General features: G+C 39.3%; 1 protein-coding gene across 11 annotated transcripts in view; it reads right to left on the bottom strand.

Annotated features, from left to right (window-relative positions):
• Positions 1–3388: 3388 nt before the first annotated feature.
• The window catches only part of TERB1 (telomere repeat binding bouquet formation protein 1), a 46455-nt gene continuing 26742 nt past the window's right edge, over positions 3389–23101 (bottom strand). For 9 of the 11 annotated variants that reach the window (XM_079907954.1, XM_079907955.1, XM_079907961.1 and 6 more), the window contains 6 exons: positions 15076–15425; positions 13711–13775; positions 13323–13418; positions 7980–8129; positions 6859–6924; positions 3389–3700 (listed from right to left, as the gene is read on the bottom strand). In XM_079907954.1, coding sequence (XP_079764080.1) covers positions 3513–3700; positions 6859–6924; positions 7980–8129; positions 13323–13418; positions 13711–13775; positions 15076–15425 — 915 coding nt within the window. In that variant the 3' untranslated portion in view covers positions 3389–3512. Of the gene's footprint in view, positions 3701–6005; positions 6520–6858; positions 6925–7979; positions 8130–13322; positions 13419–13710; positions 13776–15075; positions 15426–23101 lie in introns of those variants that run through there. The other 2 variants (XM_079907958.1, XM_079907956.1) reach the window with 2 other exon arrangements.

The following is a 23101-nucleotide window of genomic DNA, read 5'->3' as shown; positions in this document are numbered from 1 at the left end:
CGGGAGGTGGGCGGCGGTCAGGCGGCCGCCGGGGCAGCCCTGCTCCGGGAGGCGGCGGCGCGAGCGGGAGCCACCCGGGTGGAGGGCGCGCTAGCGGCCTCTGCCGGCCGAGGGGCGCAAAGACACCCGTTCCCGGTCCTCCGTCAGCTGGCCGCTCCAGCTGCGCCGTCTGGGGCCGAGGCACCCGACGGACTGAAGCGAAAAGCTCAGGCCTTGGCATGAGATCAGTACAGGATATCTCACTAAATCTTGTCTAACTCTTTTACGGGTGAGGAACTTGAAGCTCATAAATCTTGAGAAACCTGACCAAGGATCCAGTGCTTTCTGGCTATCTTCTGATAGCATCCCGGTACTTCCAATTTTACCGATCTTAACCTGTTCTATCATGAACTTTGCTTAATCCTAATCGAACCACGAATTGAAAGACCGGCCTTAAACTAGACCCCCAAATCCTCACAAATATCCTGCTTTTCACCTCCTCCTTCCTTGACCCTATTAAGACCACGAGGTAGTGATCTTTACTGTAGTGAGTAATTCGCTTGATTTTACTTATAAACAGGTGTTTGGTTTTTCTTAATGATATTTTCTGGGAGCCAGCATTTGACACCAGAAATAGGAGGCTTTAATTTCCTTTCTTCAGGAAAAAAGAAAGAAAAAGAGAAAGAAAGGAAGGAAGGAAGGGAGGAAGGAAGGAAGGAAAAAAGAGATATGAAGGGGGAAGGGAGGGGAGAGAAGGGGAAGGAAGAGGGTATTGGAAGAAAAGGAAGGAAAAAATACATTTCACCTATCGAGTTTCACTTTAGGTCTGGCCGCTACCTGAGGGCTCTTGCTAGCCTCTGTGGAAGCAGAGGCATTTTACAAGGCATTTCTAAATATCACAAGAAAGTAGGATATGTCAGAAAAGCAACCATGTATGTGGGATGCAGATGAGTAGGATTCTGATCCTGACTCTGCCAGAATTTTGGCAGCATGAATTATGGCAGATCCAACAAATGGGCATATCATCTGCCAACCTGAATATAAGGTTCAAACAAGACAATGGGAGTGAAAACCTATTAAGAATTATACCCTGGAAATCTAGGAAGAGCAGGAAAAGTGCTCTAAGTCATAAAAAGGTAAGCAGTGTCTGAATTTTCACAGGACAAAAGATGGAGTTGAAAACTACAGGCTAGTGAACTTCATCAGCCCTAGGTGAAATTCTCTAATGTGACCAGTTGGAAAAGGAAAAGACAGCACCAGATTTACACAGTTTCTATTTTGCAGGAATAGCAGGTAGGAGGATGCTGCAGACCTTGAAAATTCAGATTTCAACGGGGCATTTGCCGATGCACATCATAGACAAGAAAGTGAAATGTAGGCTGGATGATAGTGTTGAGGCTTGTTAAAGACCAGGCCCAGAGGGGGCTGATGAGGAAGGACCACCAGAGGAGGCTGCTAGGGACCCGGCCCAATCTCCTGCTCTGACCCAGCAAATTCAGGGTGCCATCCATGACTTGGATGAGAATGCAGCAGCACACTCTCAGAAGCTGTGGATGACCTGAAGCAGGAAGGGAGGCCTAACACACTGGATGACAAACTGAGTACAAACTAATTCTAACAAGATTAAATTTAACAGGGGCCGCTGAAGTCCTGTAGTGGAGTTAAAAATAAATGTGTAAGAACAAGATAGAAATTAATAAAAATTATAAGTCTTAACTATATCAACTATAATCGGAGAGTTGGTCATGTAGAATGCCAAGAAGTATCTTAGGTAAGGTCCATAAAACCTCTTTGGTCCTAGCAAAGAAGTTGATCCCCCTACTCTGCCAGTCAGGCCACATTTCTTTCTGGACACAGTTTATAAACAAAAAGGTACCCAGCGGTCAGTGACTACGCTCATAAGGGGACATGACACTGTTCAGCTGAAACAGGAAGTAGCTGGGGCTCATCAGCATGAAGGATAAAGGATGTAGAGGAGAAAGTGATAGATATCTATCTGTAACTCTCTCAAGGGCTGGTATGTGGAAAAGAGATTCAACTTTTGTGGTTCTGCAGGAGGTACTCCAGAAAAGTATATTTCATTTTAGCATAATGAAGAACTGACCATCAATTATCACCCTGTGAAACAGTAAATTCCAGGTTTCTGAGGATATATGCAAAACTAAAGTTAGCCAATGTCCAGATCGTTGTACAGCAGTTTATGCCTCCGGCAGGGAACTATAACTGAGGTCAGCCCCAACTCCAAGGGTCTGACATTATTGCAATCCCTTTTTATTCCCTGTTGAACTGGCCAGGTCTGAGTCCCTAAAGTCAAACAGTCCTCTAATATGTGATCATTCTTTGGCTTTCCTTTTGATGTGTATTCACTTACTTTACTACCAAATTCTATTTGAGGGAAAAAAGCAGTTCACATTAACCAAAAGTTAGCCAAGGGTTAGGATAAAATTTCAAGGTTTCAGAAGGCAGTATAGGTTATTTTAAATATAGTGTCAGTGACTGACACAAAACAGTGTCCCAGCTACAGTATGTCATACTCTTGGGGATGCTCTGTAAGTAGCATTTGATTTCCTGTTACATAGATAATTTCCAATCAATCAAAAAAAAAAAACTATTGCCAGTAAGGCTGAGGCAACAGACAAAATATTTTCCCCTTTGACCTAAAACAACATTCATACATCTTGAGAAATATACATCAAAATAACCCAGCAGACCATTTAAATCATCCCCATAGTGCTTAGGAAATACTGACAGATAATGGACTAGAGTCATTCACACTTTAAATGATACAAAGAATTTTCCTAATTGTAAATTATTCTCAAGCTTAAAATTTTTCTGCTTATTAAACCTCTGGAATTTTCATTGTGGATCAGAATAAAAGATATTTAATAAAAATTCTGCTTTATCTAAGTAAACATGGTCATGATCTGAAAGGGTGAAAGAATACATGCTTATAGGGAAATACCCTTTGGTATTTATATGAATGACATGAAGCAGTGACCCAATGAGTACATAAGCACAACTGAGCTTTCATGCCCTGATACTTGATCACTTTGCCATAGCAACAGCATTTTAGGTATAATGGAGGATGCATCAGCATGATGGAATATAAAAAGAGTAAGAAAAATAGAAGTTTGAGATCTAATAGTTTGGTTTCCAACTAGAAGAAAACTAACTTAAAAGCAAACAATAAAAAGTTGTTTTAAACAATTTTTGTTGTTGTTGTTATTGTTGTTGCTTTGGCCGTGCTGCGAGGCATGTGGGATCTTAGTTCCCTGACCGGGGATCAAACCCATGTCCCCTGCATTGGAAGTGTGGAGTCTTAACCACTGGATCACCAGGGAAATCCAAAAGTGTATTTGTTTTATAAATTATTTTAATAGTTTGATGAGCTACAGCATCACAAAAAGTAATTAAAACAGTATCCCCATTGCCACATTTCCTGCCTCATAAGAGTTTATAAGAATATTTTAAATTTTGTATTTTCAACACACTGTTTTTTAAGATATCAAACTAAAAACTGACAAGTCTTCCAATCAAGGAGCCACACACTTGGGGCGTTTGGTCAGCTTGTGGTATTTGTGAGCAAGGTCCACAGCCTTCCGTCCTTGCTGAAAGGGGAAAGACCACAAAATTAAATTCCAGTGATTTCCCATTTTCTTAACTCCACTGAAAAGGTAATTTACTTCTTCTTCAGTAAAGTTTTTACGAATTCTTCTTTTTTCTGCAATTAATGAGAATTGTAGAATACATTAGTACTTGCTGAAAAAAGAGTTCTTGAGACCCAAATAAATGCTTAACTTATTCTAAGGATATGGATTACACAGTGAGAAAAATTCATGCCTGGACTACTCATCATTTAGAAATCCACTTCAATTAAAACAAAACAAAACTGAGTGCTTACTATTAAACTAGATGCTATCACTGTGATCTCTTCAATAATTGTAACAATCCTATTGCGATAATATTCTCAAAATCCTTCAATCAAGAAACACAAAATTTTATAAACATTTGATTGTTAATTCTCTCAACATTCCTGTGAGGACAGTTAACAAACAGCTTACCTATCTTACAGATACAGTCTTCCCAAAGGGCTCCATAACTTCATAGAATAGAATCCGCGTCCCCTGCGTTGGAAGGTGGATTCTTAACCACCGGACCACCGGGGAAGTCCCTTAAGCTTTTTAATTCACTGTTAATGCACATTATCATTGTGGGTAGATGCAGATGAGGAAGAGTTTTTGTATTTCCAATTAAGTCTGCTATTTACTTTAGTAGGACCTTGAATAGCTATGCTGGGACATCCTTCGAAAATCTTGCCTTTGCATGTCATGACTGTTAGTCCATCTCTCCTCAGATAGGAGCCATAGTTCAGATCTTTTAAAGCAGGAGGGAAAAATCTTACCAGCAGAAGGCCAAGAAATCAATGAAAATAATGTCTAAATATTACTTAATGGTATTCCTTAGAATGCAGGCTCCATGAAGACTGGGATTTTTGTCTGTTTTACTCCCCATGTGTCCCCAGTGCCTAAGACAGTGTCTGACACATAGTAGGTGATCGATAAATATTTGTTGATGGAAAAATGTTACTACCAGTAAAAACTTTTAAAACTTATCAATGAAGTTAATTCTTACTTGGGTCTACCGGAAAACTGTGGTTATCCGAGAAACATGATTTCAACTTCACTTGCTAAATGATTTGAACTCATTATAATCAGGACCAGATGGGTTATTATAACATTCAAGATATTGGGTCCTGGGGGTGTTCATGTAGAGCCAATCCCCACTTTTCCCCTGCAGTTGCCATCTCACTGACTTCTACACTTAAATTAGCATCTGTGCCAAATACCTCAATGGTTACCACAGCAGCATAGTTGACAGACTAGAAGAAGGAAACAGCTCTCTACACCACAAGACTCTCTTCTGTGACTTCTTTAGTGCTCCTCCTAATACTGACTGGGCATTAGAAAAAAGCAGGGAAAAATAGGCAAGAGGGCTCAGTCCTAGAGACTCTTGTTTTTCAAACCCTCTCAAGATATCAATCCATCCTAAAAGAGAGCCTTGCCCCCAAGGCTCTTTAAATACTTAGATACTGCAAATGGTCCCTTCTCAAAAGAAGAGTCTCAAATTTGAGTGTAACCTATAACCAAATGAAAGGTGATGAATGTCTCTAGTATGAAAGGGAAATTTATTAAGAGGGGGAAAAATGGCAGTACATCAAATATTCCTGGCCTGCTTGTAAAAGAGATATAAGACCAATCTAATCACTACCTCCTCAAGATGCCTTTCTAAATTTGAAAAAAGCAGGCCAACTTATTAACTATTGGATTTTAGCTAAGCAACTCGAACCTACAAAAAAGATGTAGGTATTTACGAGCTGAAAGTGACTTAAAAATATTTAGGATCCTTCTGTATAATCAATATATAACCATAATTATGTATATTTCATGATGCTCTGCAAATGATTTTACTATGAAAAATGATTATAGAATACTTTTAGTTGTTATATATTTGCTTTTAAGACATGCTGCTCAAGAAATTCTATTATTGGGCTTCCCTGGTGGCGCAGTGGTTGACAGTCGCCTGCCGATGCAGGGGACATGGGTTTGTGCCCCGGTCTGGGAAGATCCCACGTGTCGCGGAGCGGCTGGGCCCATGAGCCATGGCCACTGAGCCTGCGTGACCGGAGCACCTGTGCTCCGCAACGGGAGAGGCCACAACAGTGAGAGGCCCGTGTACTGCAAAAAAAAAAAAAGAAAAAAAAAAAAAAGAAATTCTATTATTTGATGCCAACTCCTTGTCAAAAAGATTTCCAACTGCAACGTTTCTATGGAAAAATACCCATTTTCTAACAGTTTCTACAGAAAATATTACTTCAAAAAGTGGGCTACCCTGTAGTGGTACTGCGCTTAATTTTAATTTGTATGCAGAAATTTTAACCTAGAAAAAGACCTAGTTATAAAAAGTAAATTTGAAATTTCTTTCAAGGTTTTGGCAGTGAAAATGGCCAAACAAAAGTATGTGGCAAAATGTTTCCTGGATGGATCAAGTCCAAATGTCTTCACAATAAATAACTGAATGGCTCTACAGATATTACTAATTTCAAGGTGACTTTGACAAGGAGTGTACTCAACTGCTTAGTCTTACTCTGCACATACTAATTCCATATGAACAGAAGATAATGGTAATGTTCTTTAAGTCTTGTGATAAATTTGAAATGGTGATTAACCCTGTAGTTAAAGAAAAACTCCTGTAAATTAACTCATAGTTTAGAAACATTTTAATTTTTAAACAGGGCTCTAAGGTTTATACTATTTGTCTCTTCAATTTTGATTGTTCAAAGTGCTACAGATGTGAACCAAAATCTTCCACAAAATTTGTCTGAAGCACTTGTGCATAGAATAATTTTGCTCTTAAAACAGAAAAGTGATCCGGAGGATAGAAAAGGGGATTCTGGAGAAAGACAGGCTTGCATTTGAATCTAAGTTCTGCCATTTGCCAACTCATTGGCAAATTTCAGCTATTTTCCTACTGCTATGCAACCTAAAAGAAAACAAATTAAAGTGGGAATAAAATAATACCTTATCTTACAATGTTATTATATCAAATAAAGCAAATAACATGTATAAAACACCTAACACATAGGAGGTTCTTAGTAAATGTTAGTTTTCTCCTGCCCCTTCCCCAGACGGAAAGTAATAGATGAGCAAGCAACATGAAAAAGGGAAGACGGAAGCCTCTTTTGTCAGGAAGTATGACCCTCATCAGAAGCAAGGGTTATCATTTAAAAGCCATTAATGATGTGACTGAGAACAATCATTCAGCTGTTCTTTTTCAGGAATATATGAAATTTATATTTATTTAAAAATTAAATATATTCACTTATTCCTCCAGGGGTAGTAGATTCATTATTGAGTTTTCCTCTTCTACGTGGGGTCAGCAGAATTTCTGAAAAATACAGAAAACATTTAGTGTACTTAGAGTATCAATCTGAGTAGTATCACATCAATTCCATTAGTATGATATTCCCTTTTTCCCTCTTCTAATGGGAATCCTTAGGTGGATTAGGAAGAATTTTTAAATTACTAGAGACTAAACCTACTCCCTGGGAACATTTTAAATCACAGTTGCTCAGAGACAGATTTTCTTTTTTTTTTTTATTAATTAATTAATTTATTTTTGGCTGTGTTGGGTCTTCGTTTCTGTGTGAGGGCTTTCTCTAGTTGTGGCGAGCGGGGGCTACTCTTCATCGCCGTGCGCGGGTCTCTCACTATCGTGGCCTCGCGGCCTCTCTTGTTGTGGAGCACAGGCTCCAGACGCGCAGGCTCAGTAATTGTCGGGCCTGGTTGCTCCGCGGCATGTGGGATCTTCCCAGGCCAGAGCTCAAACCTGTGTCCCCTGCATTGGCAGGCAGATTCTCAGCCACCGCGCCACCAGGGAAGCCCCAGATTTTCTTTTCAACATTATTTTACCCTTTATCTTTTAATATACTTAATGTTCTAGATCATAGTTCAGAAGGTATGGTTATAATTACAGTTTTGGGTTTTTTTTAACATCTTTATTGGAATATAATTGCTTTACATTGTTGTGTTAGTTGTTGCTGTATAACAAAGTGAATCAGCTATACATATACATATATCCCCATATCTCCTCCCTCTTGCGTCTCCCTCCCATCTTCCCTATCCCACTCCTCTAGGTGGTCACAAAGTACCGAGCTGATCTCCCTGTGCTATGCAGCTGCTTCCCACTAGCTATCTATTTTACATTTGGTAGTGTATATATGTCCATGCCGCTTGCTCACTTCATTCCAGCTTACCCTTCCCCCTCCCCGTGTCCTCAACTGCATTCTCTATGTCTGCGTCTTTATTCCTGTCCTGCCCCTAGGTTCCTCAGAACCATTTTTTTTTTTTTAGATTCTATATACATGTGTGTTAGCATATGGTATTTGTTTTTCTCTTTCTCACTTACTATAATTACAGTTTTAAAATTGCTGAATTAATTACTTTTGTTACAGATAAGTGATTTCCTTAGTCCATTTTTATATCTGTCTTCAGCTTCCACAATGACTTTGTGACGATCACATTGGTATGGGCAAGAGTGTAAGAGCTTGCTAAAGGTTCGGCTATTCAGGGATTTTCCTACTGCTATGCAACCTAAAAGAAAACAAATTTAAGTGATGTATAGATGTTACAAAAAATCTAATAACAAATTTATGAAAGCAAATATCTTTATGATGGTAACTGAAGTGAAATCAGCAACTTAATTATAAATACATCAAGAAACTCCAAGTCATGTCATGTGAGAGAGTAAAGACACCAAATATAATACAGTGAAATAAGTGTTGCCATAGTGGTGTGAACAGAGTTATGGTGATATAGAAAAGCAGCATCTACCTTGGCCTAATTCTGAGCAGGAGTCACTATCAGGGAAGATATCCAAAGGAAGTGACCCTTATGCCCAGTCGTCTTTTTTTTCTTCTTCTTTTTTTTAATGTTTTACTATGGAACATTTCAAACACACGAGAATAAAGAGAAAAGTATAATTACCCACCACGTATCCATCATCCAGCTTCAACAATTATTAACTCATGGTCTGTCATATTTTATCTTCCCCCACCTACTCAGCTCTGCCCCCCATGTACACACTGGATTATGAAGGCTGCAATTTGCATTCTAGTATCATTTCATCTGTAAATACTTCATATGCATTCTTAACAGATAAGAACTCTTTTTAAAAAAAAACCACTTACTTTGTTTTATTTTTTTAATGGCAAAACCACTATCACACCTAAGAAAATTATGCTTAATATCATCTAATATCCAGTCAGTGTTCAAATTTCCCCATCATTTCAAAACTTTCTCTTTACAGTTGGTTTATTTGAATCATGATCCAAACAAGGTCCACCATTACATTCAGCTGGTATGTCTCTTGAGTTTCTTTTAATCTACCAATTCTCCTCTCTTCCTCTTTGTCATTTACTTGTTGTAGACCCTGGGTCATTTGTAATGTGCAGTTTCCCAAAGGCTGAGTTTTGCTGATTACATCCTAGCTGCATCCTTTAAAATATTCCTGTGTGCCCAAGAAACTTGTAATTAGATCTAGATGATTGATCAGATTCAGGTTCAATTGTTTTTTTGTGTGTTTTTGTTTTTTTGCTTTTTCGATACACGAGCCTCTCACTGTTGTGGCCTCTCCCGTTGCGGAGCACAGGCTCCGGACGCGCAGCCTCAGCAGCCATGGCTCACGGGCCCAGCCGCTCCGCGGCATGTGGGATCTTCCCCGACCAGGGCACGAACTCGTGTCCCCTGCATCGGCAGGCGGACTCTCAACCACTGCGCCACCAGGGAAGCCCAAGTTCAATTGTTTTTAGTAGAACTCCTCACAGGTAGTATTGTGTACTTCTTACTGCATCACATTAACAGGAACATAAAGTTTGACTATCTCTCTTTTTATATTAAGATTGATCAGTAGGTTCAGGTAATGTTAGCCACATCCATCCATTATAAAGTTCTCTATCCACCTGTCACCTACAGGAAAAGTTAGCCAGGCAGAAAGTTGGCAAGGATGAGGACATTTCAAGTACAAAGAACACGTCAAAAGCACAGAAGAGTAAAAAAGCATAGTATGTTCAGAGAATCACAGTACTATGTGTGGCTGGAGTATAAGGTATGAGAGAACTGTGGGAGAAAAGTTGAGGTTGGTAAGGGTTGCAAGGGGCCAGGTCAAAAACGGTCTTGAAAGTCATCTTAAGGATTTTTAACTACTATCTTCAAGTCAATGGGAAGAACTGATGGATATTTATTAAGCAGGGAAATGACAAGATTTGTCTACAGAAAGCTCAACTGAAGGTAAGAGGATCAGTTGAGGGGTAACTTAAACAGTCCAGATAAATAAGGAGATTCTGAAACACAGCATTTGCAGGGAGAATGCAGAGATTTCTGAGGTAAAATTGGTGAATAATGAGCTGTCGGGGTAAGGGAGACATTTAGGACAATTCGATTGTAATGGATCGAATGGCAAAGTTTGGAATAAGCATGGCACATTTCTGGTGGACTTAAACAGAACAAATTGCAGTAAAATTTAACAAGTGGAAGCAGGACAAAATTCCACACAATTCTGAAAGCCAGGCAGAGAGTTTGATTTAGTGAGTTACAGAGAAGCGCTGAGGGTTATTTAGCATGGTGACATGATACAAAGCACATATGAGGAAGAGAAGTTAATAGCAATACACGTTACTTGGGGGTTGGTGAGACTTGAGACTGAAAGACTGCTAGTAATTTAGGCATGAAGGAAAAGGGGCCTGTGTGGGAAAGAAAGAAAGAACCAAATATGATAGACTAGAAATAGGGGATGTAAGGAGAAAAGATAGTTATAGATGATTCAAGGTTTGAAATCTGGGGGGCCAGAAGAATAATGGCAACACTAATAAAAATGGAGTGGCTGGAGGGGGGGCAGTTTAAGAGGGAGAAAGATGTTTTGTTTTGAATACATTAAGCTTGAAATAACAAAATATTAAAGTGAGTATGTCCTAGGTACAGCTGGATATGGAAGAATGAGGCTATAACCCGAAGTAGAAGTGAAGTGTGGAGATACAGATTTGAAAATCATTGGTAAAATGATAGATGATGCTAGCTGCATCTATGATGCTGCAGCAGAGTTGAGTAAGTGCTGTAGACTATATATTGGGGGGAGTATCTGTAGAAATTTGGCAGGAAGATAAGATAAAGGAATAAAGGTAATAAAACGGAGAGCTTTATAGACTGTAAACTTCCTGAAGTGAGGACTGAGTTCTATTCATCTCTGATTCCAGTGCCTGCTGCAGAATAAGCACTCCCTAAGTGTCTGCAAAATGAATGGTCACTGAGGGAGCAAAGCAACTAGGAAGGAACTATCTCAAACAAACTAAGGGATGAAAGGGAGTTAACAGTTATAGAGCATCCATTCTACGAACTGGAATATTTTTGACCAGAGGTTCCCAACTGTCTCACTCTGTGGCATCTTTAAGAGCTTGGTGATTGGGACTTCCCTGGTGGCGCAGTGCTTAAGAATCCACCTGCCAATGCAGAAGATACGGGTTCGATCCCTGGTCCAGGAAGATCCCACATGCTGCGGAGCAACTAAGCCTGTGCACCACAACTACTGAGCCCACATGCCGCAACTACTGAAGCCCCTGCACCTAGAGCGCGTGCTCTGCAGCAAGAGAAGCCCGCGCACTGCAACAAAGGGTAGCCCCCACTCACTGCAACTAGAGAAAGCCCGCGCGCAACAATGAAGACCCAACACAGCCAAAAAAAAAATTAAAAAAAAAAGATCTTGGTGATTTTTTCACAGCACCCTTAGGCCAAAAGAAATACCAAATGTTCTGTTAGGTCCAAAACAACTCAATACGTATTTATGTTCTAACAACTTGGTAGCCATTTAAAAAAATAATAGACCTAAATTTGAAATATATATATATATTTGTATTTCATTCTTATTAATTACGATTACTTCCTAATGGGATTTGTGCAACAATTGGGTACAGCACAAGTTCTCAAAACTTGTAATCAGACTGGACACTGCCACCCTCATTTCCTGTTCCACAGATTTTCACGTGGTGCTTGCTTTTTAAAAATCACAACAACTGGGACTTCCCTGGTGGTGCAATGGTTAAGAATCCGCCTGCCAATGCAGGGGACACGGGTTCGAACCCTGGTCTGGGAAGATCCCACATGCCACAGAGCAACTAAGCCCGTGCACCACAACTACTGAGCCTGTGCTCTAGAGCCCGCGTGTCACAACTACTGATGCCCACAATGAGAAGCCACCGCAGTAAGAAGCCTGCACACCACAACGAAGAGTAGCCCCCGCTCGCCACAACTAGAGAAAGCCTGCGTGCAGCAACAAAGACCCAACACAGCCAAAAATAAATAAATAAATTAATTAATTAAAAAATCACAACAACCACTGAAAACCCAGCTTCACAAAGATGTGACATCATCAAAAGAGATGTAGTACAATCTAATGGTGAAACTGTGAACTACTTTGAGCTAGTAGTTTACGTGGTGTCCAGAAGATGTTGACCATTTTGTGTTTCACTTATAAAATTTTAAATATTGTGTAGTGCCCTTGTGAGTTCACTGCAGAGCCCCAGGGAGCTCGGGTGGACAGTTTGGGAACTATGGTTTTCAAATGAGAGGAGAGGATTTCAAGGAATGGTAGTTGACAGTGCAGAAATACTAAAGACAATAAGAATCTTTTAAAAAGTCATTGGTTTGGGGGTTAAAAAAGAGGTTTCAGGTAACCTTTAACATTAAAGTTTAGTAGAATGGCAATAAAAGAAGCTAGACTGCAGGGAGTTAAGAAGGGAAAGAATACGCTGAAAGAGAAGGGAACAAGAGCAGGAATCTGGTAATAGATGGTGGAAGAAAGAACAGATGAATACTTGAAGGGACAGCAAATCACACAAAGTATTTGGGTATTTTTTAAGATGAGGAGAAATGAACATAGTTTAAGGTGGGACAAATGGAGGTAACGAATAGAAAGGGACTAAAGAGAAAGCCTACACAAGTATTATTATAAAATGGGGAGAAAACATAGATGGGATTTGGATTATAGCTAGATATTAGTTTTAGAGTAAAAGAGATAAACGCTTCATCTAAGACAGAAGAATAGTAATATTTTGAGCCTAGTGTGGAATAGCCTCAGTTTTCTCCAAAGAGCAGGGTGCAACAGTAAGAGTAAACGAAGAGCAAATACTGGGATATGAAGGAGAAGAAGGGAGGGAATAAGCACTGTGGAATTCTGGATTATTTATAATCCAGAACATATACCTATTTATTGGCTCTCTGAAAATATAAAAAATGTTTACCTTACTCAGTAAACTTATAGATGGTGACAGAAAGAGAATAATAAAGTAATTTTTTAAGAGTATTAGCTGCTGAACCGGCTTGCAGGGCAGAAATTGAGACACAGATGTAGAGAACAAACGTATGGACACGAAGGGGGAAAGCGCTGGAGGGGGGTGGTGGTGCTGTGATGAACTGGGAGATTGGGATTGACATATATATACTAATATGTATAAAATGGATAACTAATAAGAACCTGCTGTATAAAAAAATAAATTAAATAAAATTCAAAAAAAGAAAAAAGAGTATTAGCTGCATTGATTCATATGAGCAAATACTGGGAACACAGACTAATGCAGATAGAAGGTATTAATTCGAGTGTTTTATGAGACCCCAGATTGTTATTTCTCCAAAGGGAATGAACTTTAAATCACACAGGTAGAACTATTACAAATTCTAGTTAATTAACATCATATAAAGCTTTAATTATGAAACAACTACAATTAAAAAAATATTTACCTGAGCATCTATACTTCAATATTTTGGAACAATTGTCTGTTGCTAGAAAACCAATGACTTCTTTATTTATTATATCTGAACATAATGTCAATGGATCTGGGGAAAAAAATTGCAAAATGAAAGATATTTTTGATTAGTGAAAAGGACCTGACATTTATAAGATTTATTAATTCTCAAGAGTTTCATAAACTGTAGCCCAGTACTCCACTTCCAGTCATCCTAGTGGATATACAGAAAGGATATCAATAAAAGGTGACTAAGGCGTTTAGACCAGAAAGAGAGTCAAAGGCATGGCTTATATGTTAGAGGGAAGATATTACTTTTAGCTATATTAATCACCTAAATATGTTTTCTTGAACAATCAAAGAAGAAACATTTTTAGTCATACCTGTTACTGGTAACTGTTGCTTTGTGTTTTTGCCAATAGGAGTTGGATGTTTAAAAATATGGTCGCTAAAAGAAAATAGACACCAGATTAATAAAAGTAAACATATTGTTTGGTATGTGAACAAATCTTTCCATAAGCAGTAGTGTGATTCTGATGTTTGACAGGCAGAAAGAGCTGGAGTCAGGATCTACCAAAATCTACCAAATTCTGCCAAAGTATGGTATGCAATGGTTATAGCCTTGTTTCTAAAAGTGGAGTTAACTACTATATATAATAAAAAATAGATAAACAATAAGGACCTATAGTATAGAACAGGGAACTTTATTCAATATCTTGTAATAATGTATAATGGAAAAGAATCTGATAAAGTATATATGTGTGTGTGTGTGTGTATATAACTGAATCACTTTGCTGTACACCTGAAACATTGTAAATCAACTCTACTTCAATTAAAAAAAAAAAAAGTGGAGTTAAACAAGACTCCAGAGGTCAATAATACTGATGCCAGCAGAAACATGGAAAAAAAAGTTATAAAAGAGGAAAACAGGAAGGAAGGAGAGCAAAAAAGAGGAAATAACAAATTCATTAGGCCAGAGGGCAAGAAGGTTGGCCCAAGAGCATATCCCACTACTTCCCAATTCTATATCCCTGAGAAATCGGGTTAAAATTACATGAAGAATGGTTTTGAAAAGGAAAAAGGGGGTGTGATGATGTAATCCATCTGTCTAACACTTAGTTTACCCTGCAGCCTCCCCAGAACATAGCACCATTCTCTTCAGTTTCCCTCCTAGCCCAATAACTATCAGAAGAGCAGAACACAAGAAAGGCTTTAGGAAGAAAAGCTGCAATTCCAGGTCCAGCCCCACAGGCTACCCATGAGCAAGAAAGGACATACACTGGAGGTGAGGTACAGGGAACAAATGAAAAGACAAGCCTAAACCAGATTTTCATCACTCCTTACTCCCTTTTATCAAGTTAAACTTACAAACTGGCTTTTGCTAAATTACTGATGGATTATCAATACGTGCATTGTTATTTCAGCTACAGAGGTTCAGTTTAAGTTTTCTGAGTATCCCTTCTAAAATTCAAATCTGATCTTGCCACTCAATTTAAAATCGTCAGCGGCTCCCTATACTCTATAAGTTATAACAGAAAATCTTGAGTAGTATTACATGCAAGGCCCTAGATAAACTGGCCCATACTGGCCCATCCAAACTCCTTTCCCAACATTTCCTACATTAGGCTCCTCCTAAAACCATGCTTATCATTTCTATATCCCAGTGTTTAAGAGTATGGCACATAGTACTACACACACACACACAAATGCTGAATAAATAAAAGTTAGAAACAATTATTAAACTATACCTTGATTGAGAAACAAAATTCTTTTTTTCAAAGGTTGTTTCTTCACGTAAGTTTTGATTGCAGCTTGAATTGGCTTTACATAAAGTCTTATTTTGCTCACTCTCCCTATAACAAGCATTAACTGGATTTGCACTCTTTAACAGGGTCTTCATTTGATCATCATTTGTACATGCTTTGGACATGACTTCATGGGACTTATAACTCTGAAGCTTTCTAGACTGGCTTTTATCCCTATCTTCTGCTTTGGAACCTCCACCACTGCTATCTGCATGGAGGTGTTTCAATGTATTTTGAATATTTATGTTCATAGATGAAACATAATCCTTATATTTTTCTCTTTGTACTCTTTCCTGTAATGTAAAAATAAGTAAATAATTTCAAAATAATCATTTGCTTTATAATTCAATTTACACTCCCTTTAAATAATGCAGAAAAAGTTTATGATTGTCAATAGAATATACATTATAAAGGGGGTAGTTTACATTAGGAAGGAAGGGGAGAATATTCTTTAAATGATTTGGGGACATTGGGTAGTCAACTTGGGAAAAAGATAAACTGAATACATATCTCACAATTTACACAAAAATAAAGTAAAAATTAACTAAATATTTAAATATAAAAAAATGAAATTATATATGTTCTAAAAGAAACCATGATGTTTTAATATTCTCAATGGGAGGAATACCTTTCCAAGTATTACAAAAAAATCAATAAATCATAAAAGAAAAACCTATACTTTACCACATAAAAATTTTTTTTAAGTTCTTCTAGAGATGAAGAATATTGGGGGGTGGGGACCCAGAGGAAAAAAGGGCCAAAAGCAAAATCAAATACAAATCAAAACAGCTAGAAAGAATATGTATGTCATATCTTGAGTTACAGTAGAATTTTTCTAGTAACATTTATAAAAAGCTACTACAATGAACTATGAAAAAGATCAGTAACAGTGTAGAAACATAGGAAAGGAGATGAACAGTTCACAAGAAAGGAAATATAAATAAATAGCTCTTACACATATGAAAAATGCTCCAACTCACTTTAATAAGAGAAATAAACATTAAAGGTAAATGAGATATCTTTCTTTATTTTATTTTTTTTACATTTTGGCCCCACCGCACAGCATGTGGGATCTTAGTTCCCCGACCAGGGATCGAACCCGCGCCCCCTGCATTGGAAGTTCGGAGTCTTAACCACTGGACTGCCAGGGAAGTGCCATAGACATCTTTTTTTTCTTTTTTTTGCGATACGCGGGCTTCTCACTGTTGTGGCTTCTCCCGTTGCGGAGACCAGGCTCCGGATGCGCAGGCTCAGAGGCCATGGCTCACGGGCCCAGCCGCTCCGCGACATGCGGGATCTTCCCGGACCGGGGCACAAACCCGTGTCCCTTGCATCAGCAAGCAGACTCTCAACCACTGTACCACCAGGGAAGTCCCTAGACATCTTTCTTCATCTATGACATTGGCAAAGACCAAAAGGGTATAGGGAAACATTCTGTACATTATGGGGGAGAGTGTAAACTGGTACACCTCTATGGAGAAACAATTTGACAGTATCTTTCATAATAAAAACTGTGGGACTTCCCTGGTGGCACAGTGGTTAAGAATCCGCCTGCCAATGCAGGGGACACCGGTTTGATCCCTGGTCTGAGAAGATCTCACATGCCACGGAGCAACTAAGCCTGTGTGCCACAACTATTGAGCCTGAGCTCTAGAGCCCATGAGCCACAACTACTGAAGTCCGTGCGTTCTAGGGCCCACGTACCGTAACTACTAAGCCCACGTGCTACAACTACTGAAGCCCGCGCACCTAGAGCCTGTGCTCCGCAACAAGAGAAACCACCGAAATGAGAAGCCCACGCACTGCAACGAAGAGTAGCCCCCGCTGGCCACAACTAGAGCGAGAAAAGCCCAAGTGCAGCAACGAAGACCCAACGCAGCACAAAACAAACAAACAAAAACATTGTGTATATCTTTTAAAAAAATCCTATAGATATACTTTTACATGTGCAAAATGTTAATGTTATTAACTGCAGTATGGTTTGTAATAGCTAAAAGTTGGAATCTGAAAGTTCATCTCAAGGGGAACTAGCATATCCATCAGTGGAATACTCTGCAATTGTAAGATATATAGGTAGACAGATAGATAGATAGGACTTCCAGGTAAAGATGATGACTTTAACACCCATATTTATTTTCGTTCCTTCCAAAAAAACAATTAGAACAACAGTTCTTAAAAAGGCATAGGTGGACTTCCCTGGTGGCGCAGCAACAAAGACCCAACACAGCTAAAAATAAATAAATAAACAAATTTATTAAAATAAATAAATAAAAAATAAAAAGGCATAGGGATTTCCCTGGTGGCACAGTGGTTAAGAATCTGCCTGCCAATGCAGGGGACACGGGTTTGATCCCTGATCCGGGAAGATCCCACACACCGCAGAGCAACTAAGCCCATGTGCCACAACTACTGAGGCTGCGCTCTAGAGCCCGCAAGCCACAACTACTGAGCCCGCGTGCACCTAGAGCCCGTGCTCTGTGACAAGAGAAGCCACCGCAATGAGAAGCCCACGCACCGTAATGAAGAGTAGCTCCCACCTGCCGCAACTAGAGAAAAGTCCTTGTGCAGCAATGAAGACCCAACGCAGTCAAAAAAAAAAAAAAAAAAAGGCATAAACCCACAAGGAGAAGCATAAATTCCACAAGGAAAAATGGAAGAAGATACAAATGCAACAAAATTTTGGAATTGGAAAGCAGATAGGTGAATGACAGCCTATTTAGCAGACTTGATAAAGTTGAATTTAAATAAATGAAGCAGGGCTTCCCTGGTGGCACAGTGGTTAGGAATCCGCCTGCCAATGCAGGGGGCACAGGTTCGAGCCCTGGTCTGGGAAGATCGCACATGCCACAGAGCAACTAAGCCCGTGCGCCACAACTACTGAAGCCCACGCGCCTAGAGTCCGTGCTCCACAACAAGAGAAGCCACCACAATGAGAAGCCTGCACACTGCAACGAAGAGTAGCCCCTGCTCACTGCAACTAGAGAAAGCCCGCACACAGCAACAAAGACCCAACGTAGCCAAAATAAATATAAATAAATAAATAAAGCAGACTTAGGCTTCCCTGGTGGTACAGTGGTTGAGAATCTGCCTTCCAATGCAGGGGACATGGGTTCGATCCCTGGTCCGGGAAGATCCCACATGCCGCGGAGCAACTAAGCCTGTGTGCCACAACTACTGAGCCTGTGTTCTAGAGCCCGCGAACCACAACTACTGAAGCCCGCACAACTAGAGCCCGTGCTCCACAATGAGAGAAGCCACCGCAATAAGAAGCCTGAGCACTGCAATAAAGAGTAGCCCCCGCTCGCCGCAACTAGAGAAAACACCTTGTTTTAGATGCAGGGCCTCCCCATCCCCAGGTCTGCCCAATAAACTCTTTGGGAAAACCAGGAGAAAAAATTAGAATTGTCATTGATATATTTAAAAGAAGAATGCCTGTTAAGTCTTAAGTCCATGAAATGAGAATAAGATAATTGAAAAGGAGTAAAAAAGAGGCTTTGGTAACTAAAAACATAATAGCAGAAGTGAAAAACTCAATAGGTTAGTTTAAAAAGTAAATATGAGAACATTTCCCAGAATGTAGAACAAAAAAAGAGAAGAAAATAAGAGAGAAATGATAAGAAGGAAGACCAGCTCAAGAAGTCCAACAAATAAATAATAGGAGTCTCAGAAAACAAGGAAAGAGAAAACAGGGAAGCAATCATCACAGCATAATGCTATAAACTTTCCCAGAACTGAAGGACATAAGTCGACAGATTGAAAGGGCCCACTATGTATATAACACAATGAATGAAAAGAGACTGACACCACACTGTAAAATTTTAAAACACTGGGGATAAAAATTATATAAGCTTCCAGAAGGAGAACACAGGTCACACCAAAGGATCAGAATGGCTTTGGACCTCAAGAGTAACACTGGAAACTACAAGACTATGGAGCAACACGTTTAACATACTGAGGTGATTTCCAATCTAGAATATTTTGTCCAACCAAACTATCAATTAATTCTGAAGGCAAAATAAAATTATTTTCATATTTACAAGGTCTCAAAAAAATTACATACTATGTACCCTTTTTCAGAAAGCTAAAGAAGAATGTAGCCCACCAAATGGGAAACTAAACCAAAAAAGAGAGAATGACACAGGATCCAGGAAATCAGGAATCAAGGAAAGATACAAAGAGAATCATTAAGATGATGGTAAAGGAGTATCCCAGGGTAGCAGCTGTGTACATGACATAAAGGATGCACCAGTTCTTAATTTATTGCTCCTCAACTCCAAACCTATCCTCCTTTGTCCTGCATTGTAAAACTTAAACTAGACTCTATAGACCACTATTCTAGGGCTAGCCAGTGTTAGACTCTGACATCAGAATGTGCTAGAGGGGCAATACAAGGATGGAATAAAAAGAAGGGACTTTTTCTTCTTTTGGTGCCGTGTTGTTTTGAGTGGTGGCAAGTGGAGGCAGACTTGTATTATAGGAAATGCTAAAAGAGGTTCGTAGGGCTTCCCTGGTGGCGCAGTGGTTGGGAGTCCGCCTGCTGATGCGGGGGATACGGGTTCGTGCCCCGGTCTGGGAGGATCCCACGTGCCGTGGAGCGGCTGGGCCCGTGAGCCATGGCCGCTGGGCCTGCGCGTCCGGAGCCTGTGCTCCGCAACGGGAGAGGCCGCAGCAGTGTGGGGCCCGTGTACCGCAAAAAAAAAAAAAAAAAAAAAAAAAGAGGTTCGTAATTTCTGGGACTTCCTTGGAGGTCCAGTGGTTAAGACTCCACGCTTCCACTGCAGGGGGCATGGGTTCGATCCCTGGTGGGGGAACTAAGATCTTGCATGTCGCACAGTGTGGCCCAATAGAAAAAAAAAAAAAAAGAGGTTCATAATTTCTTTAAAATATAACTGTCCAGTGATTTTGCTCTTAGGTATTTATCGAAGAGAAATGAAAATGTACACTACAGGCACAGAAGTGTACACCAATGTTCACATAACATTATTGCTAGTAGCCAAGATCTAGAAGCAACCCAAATGTCTATCAGTTGGTGAATGGATACACAAGTTGTGGTGTGTCCATACTATGGAATATTACTCAGCAGTAAAAAGGAACAAAATATTAATAAAACAACATTGGTGAATCTAAAAAACATTATATATTAAGTGAAATAAATCAAACACAAAATATTATATAATATATGATTCCATTTACATGAAATTATAGAAACGGACACTAATGACAGAAAGCAGATCAGTGAATTGCCTAGGCTGAGGATGGGGAATGGGACTGTCTATAAAGGGACACAAGGAAACATTTTAGGGTGAGTGGACTGTTCTATATCTTGACTGTCCTGATTTTATACACAACTGTATAAAATTATCATAACTCGGGGACTTCCCTGACAGTCCAGTGGTTAAGACTTTGCCTTCCAGTGCAGGGGGTAATGGTTCGATCCCTGGTTGGGAAGCTAAGATCCCATATGCCTCACAGCCAAAAAAACAAAACATAAAACAGAAGCAATATTGTAACAAATTCAATAAAGACTTTAAAAATGGTCCACATCAAAAAAAAAAAAAGAAAGAAATATGAACAGAACAATCACAAGTAACGAAATTGAAACTGTGATTTAAAATATTCCAACAAGCAAAAGTCCAGGACCAGATGGCTTTACAGATGAATTCTATCAAACATTTAGAGAAGAGCTAACACCCATCCTTCTCAAACTCTTCCAAAAAATTGCAGAGGAAGGAACACCCCCAAACTCATTCTATGAGGCCACCATCACCCTGATACGAAAACCAGACAAAGATACTACAAAAAAAGAAAATTACAGACCAATATCACTGATGAATATAGATGCAAAAATCCTCAACAAAATACTAGCAAACAGAATCCAACAACACATTACAAGGATCATACACCATGATCAAGTGGGATTTACCCCAGGGATGCAAGGATTCTTCAATATACGCAAATCAATCAATGTAATACACCATATTAACAAATTGAAGAAGAAAAACCATATGATCATCTCAATAGATGCAGAAAAAGCTTTTGACAAAATTCAACACCATTTACGATAAAAACTCTCCAGAAAGTGGGCATAGAGGGAACCTACCTTAACATAATAAAGGCCATTTATGACAAATGCACAGCAAACGTCATTCTCAATGGTGAAAACTGAAAGCACTGCCTCTAAGATCAGGAACAAGACAAAAGGAATACAATTGGAAAAGAAGTAAAACTGTCACTGTTTGCAGATGACATGATACTATATATAGAGAATCCTAAAGACGCCACCAGAAAACTACTAGAGCTAATCAATAAATTTGGTAAAGTTGCAGGATACAAAATTAATGTACAGAAATCTCTTGCACTCCTATACACTAATGATGAAAAATCTGAAAGAGAAATTAAGGAAACACTTCCATTTACCACTGCAACAAAAAGAATAAAATACCTAGGTATAAACCTACCTAGGAAGACAAAAGACCTGTATGCAGAAAACTATAAGACAGTGATGAGAGAAATTAAAGATGATACAAACAGATGGAGAGATATACCATGTTCTTGGATTGAAAGAATCAATACTGTGAAAATGACTATACTACCCAAAGCAATCTACAGATTCAATGCAATCCCTATCAAATTACCAATGGCAGGCTTCTCTGGTGGCGCAGTGGTTGAGAGTCTGCCTGCCGCTGCAGGCGACACGGGTTCGTGCCCCGGTCAGGGAAGATCCCACGTGCTGCGCAGCGGCTGGGTCCATGAGCCACAACTACTGAGCCTGCGCATCGGGAGCCTGTGCTCCGCAACGAGAGGGGCCGCAATAGTGAGAGGCCTGCGCACCGCGATGAAGAGTGGCCCCCGCTTACCACAACTAGAGAAAGTCCTCGCACAGAAAAGAAGACCCAACACAGCAAAAATAAATTAATTAATTAATAAACTCCTACCCCCAACATCTTAAAAAAAAAAAAAATTACCAATGGCATTTTTTACAGAACTAGAACAAAAAATCTTAAAATTTGTATGGAGACACGAAAGACCCCAAATAGCCAAAGCAGTCTTGAGGGAAAAAAAGGGAGCTGGAGGAATCAGACTCCCTGACTTCAGACTATACTACAAAGCTACAGTAATCAACACAATATGGTACTGACACAAAAACAGAAATATATATCAATGGAACAGGATAGAAAGCCAGAGATAAACCCACACACCTATAGTCAACTACTCTATGACAAAGGAGGCAAGGATATACAATGGGGAAAAGACAGTCTCTTCAATTCAATAAGTGGTGCTGAGAAAACTGGACAGCTACATGTAAAAGAATGAAATTAGAACACTCCCTAACACCATACACAAAAATAAACTCAAAATGGATTAAAGACCTAAATGTAAGACTGGACACTATAAAACTCTTAGAGGAAAACATAGGAAGAACACTCTGACATAAATCACAGCAATATCTTTTTTGATCCATCTCCTAGAGTAACGGAAGTAAAAACAAAAATAAACAAATGGGACCCAATGAAACTTAAAAGCTTTTCAAAGCAAAGGAAACTACAAACAAGATGAAAAGACAACCCTCAGAATGGGAGAAAATATTTGCAAACAAATCAACGAACAAAGGATTAATCTCCAAAATATATAAGCAGCTCATGCAGCTCAGTATTAAAAAACCAAACAACCCAATCCAAAAATGGGCAGAAGACCTAAATAGACATTTCTCCAAAGACATACAGATGGCCAAGAAGCACATGAAAAGCTACTCAACATCACTAATTATTAGAGAAATGCAAATCAAAACTGCAATGAAGTATCACCTCACACCAGTTAGAATGGGCATCCTCAGAAAATCTACAAACAGCAAATGCTGGAGAGGCTGTGGAGAAAAGGAAATCCTCTTGCACTGTTGGTGGGAATGTAAATTGATACAGCCACTATGGAGAACAGTATGGAGGTTCCTTAAAAAACTAAAAACAGAATT

This window comes from Stenella coeruleoalba (assembly GCF_951394435.1).
Source record: "Stenella coeruleoalba genome assembly, chromosome: 20".
NCBI classification, from domain to species: Eukaryota; Metazoa; Chordata; class Mammalia; order Artiodactyla; family Delphinidae; genus Stenella; species Stenella coeruleoalba.
This window is presented reverse-complemented; position numbering and strand designations above follow the sequence as displayed.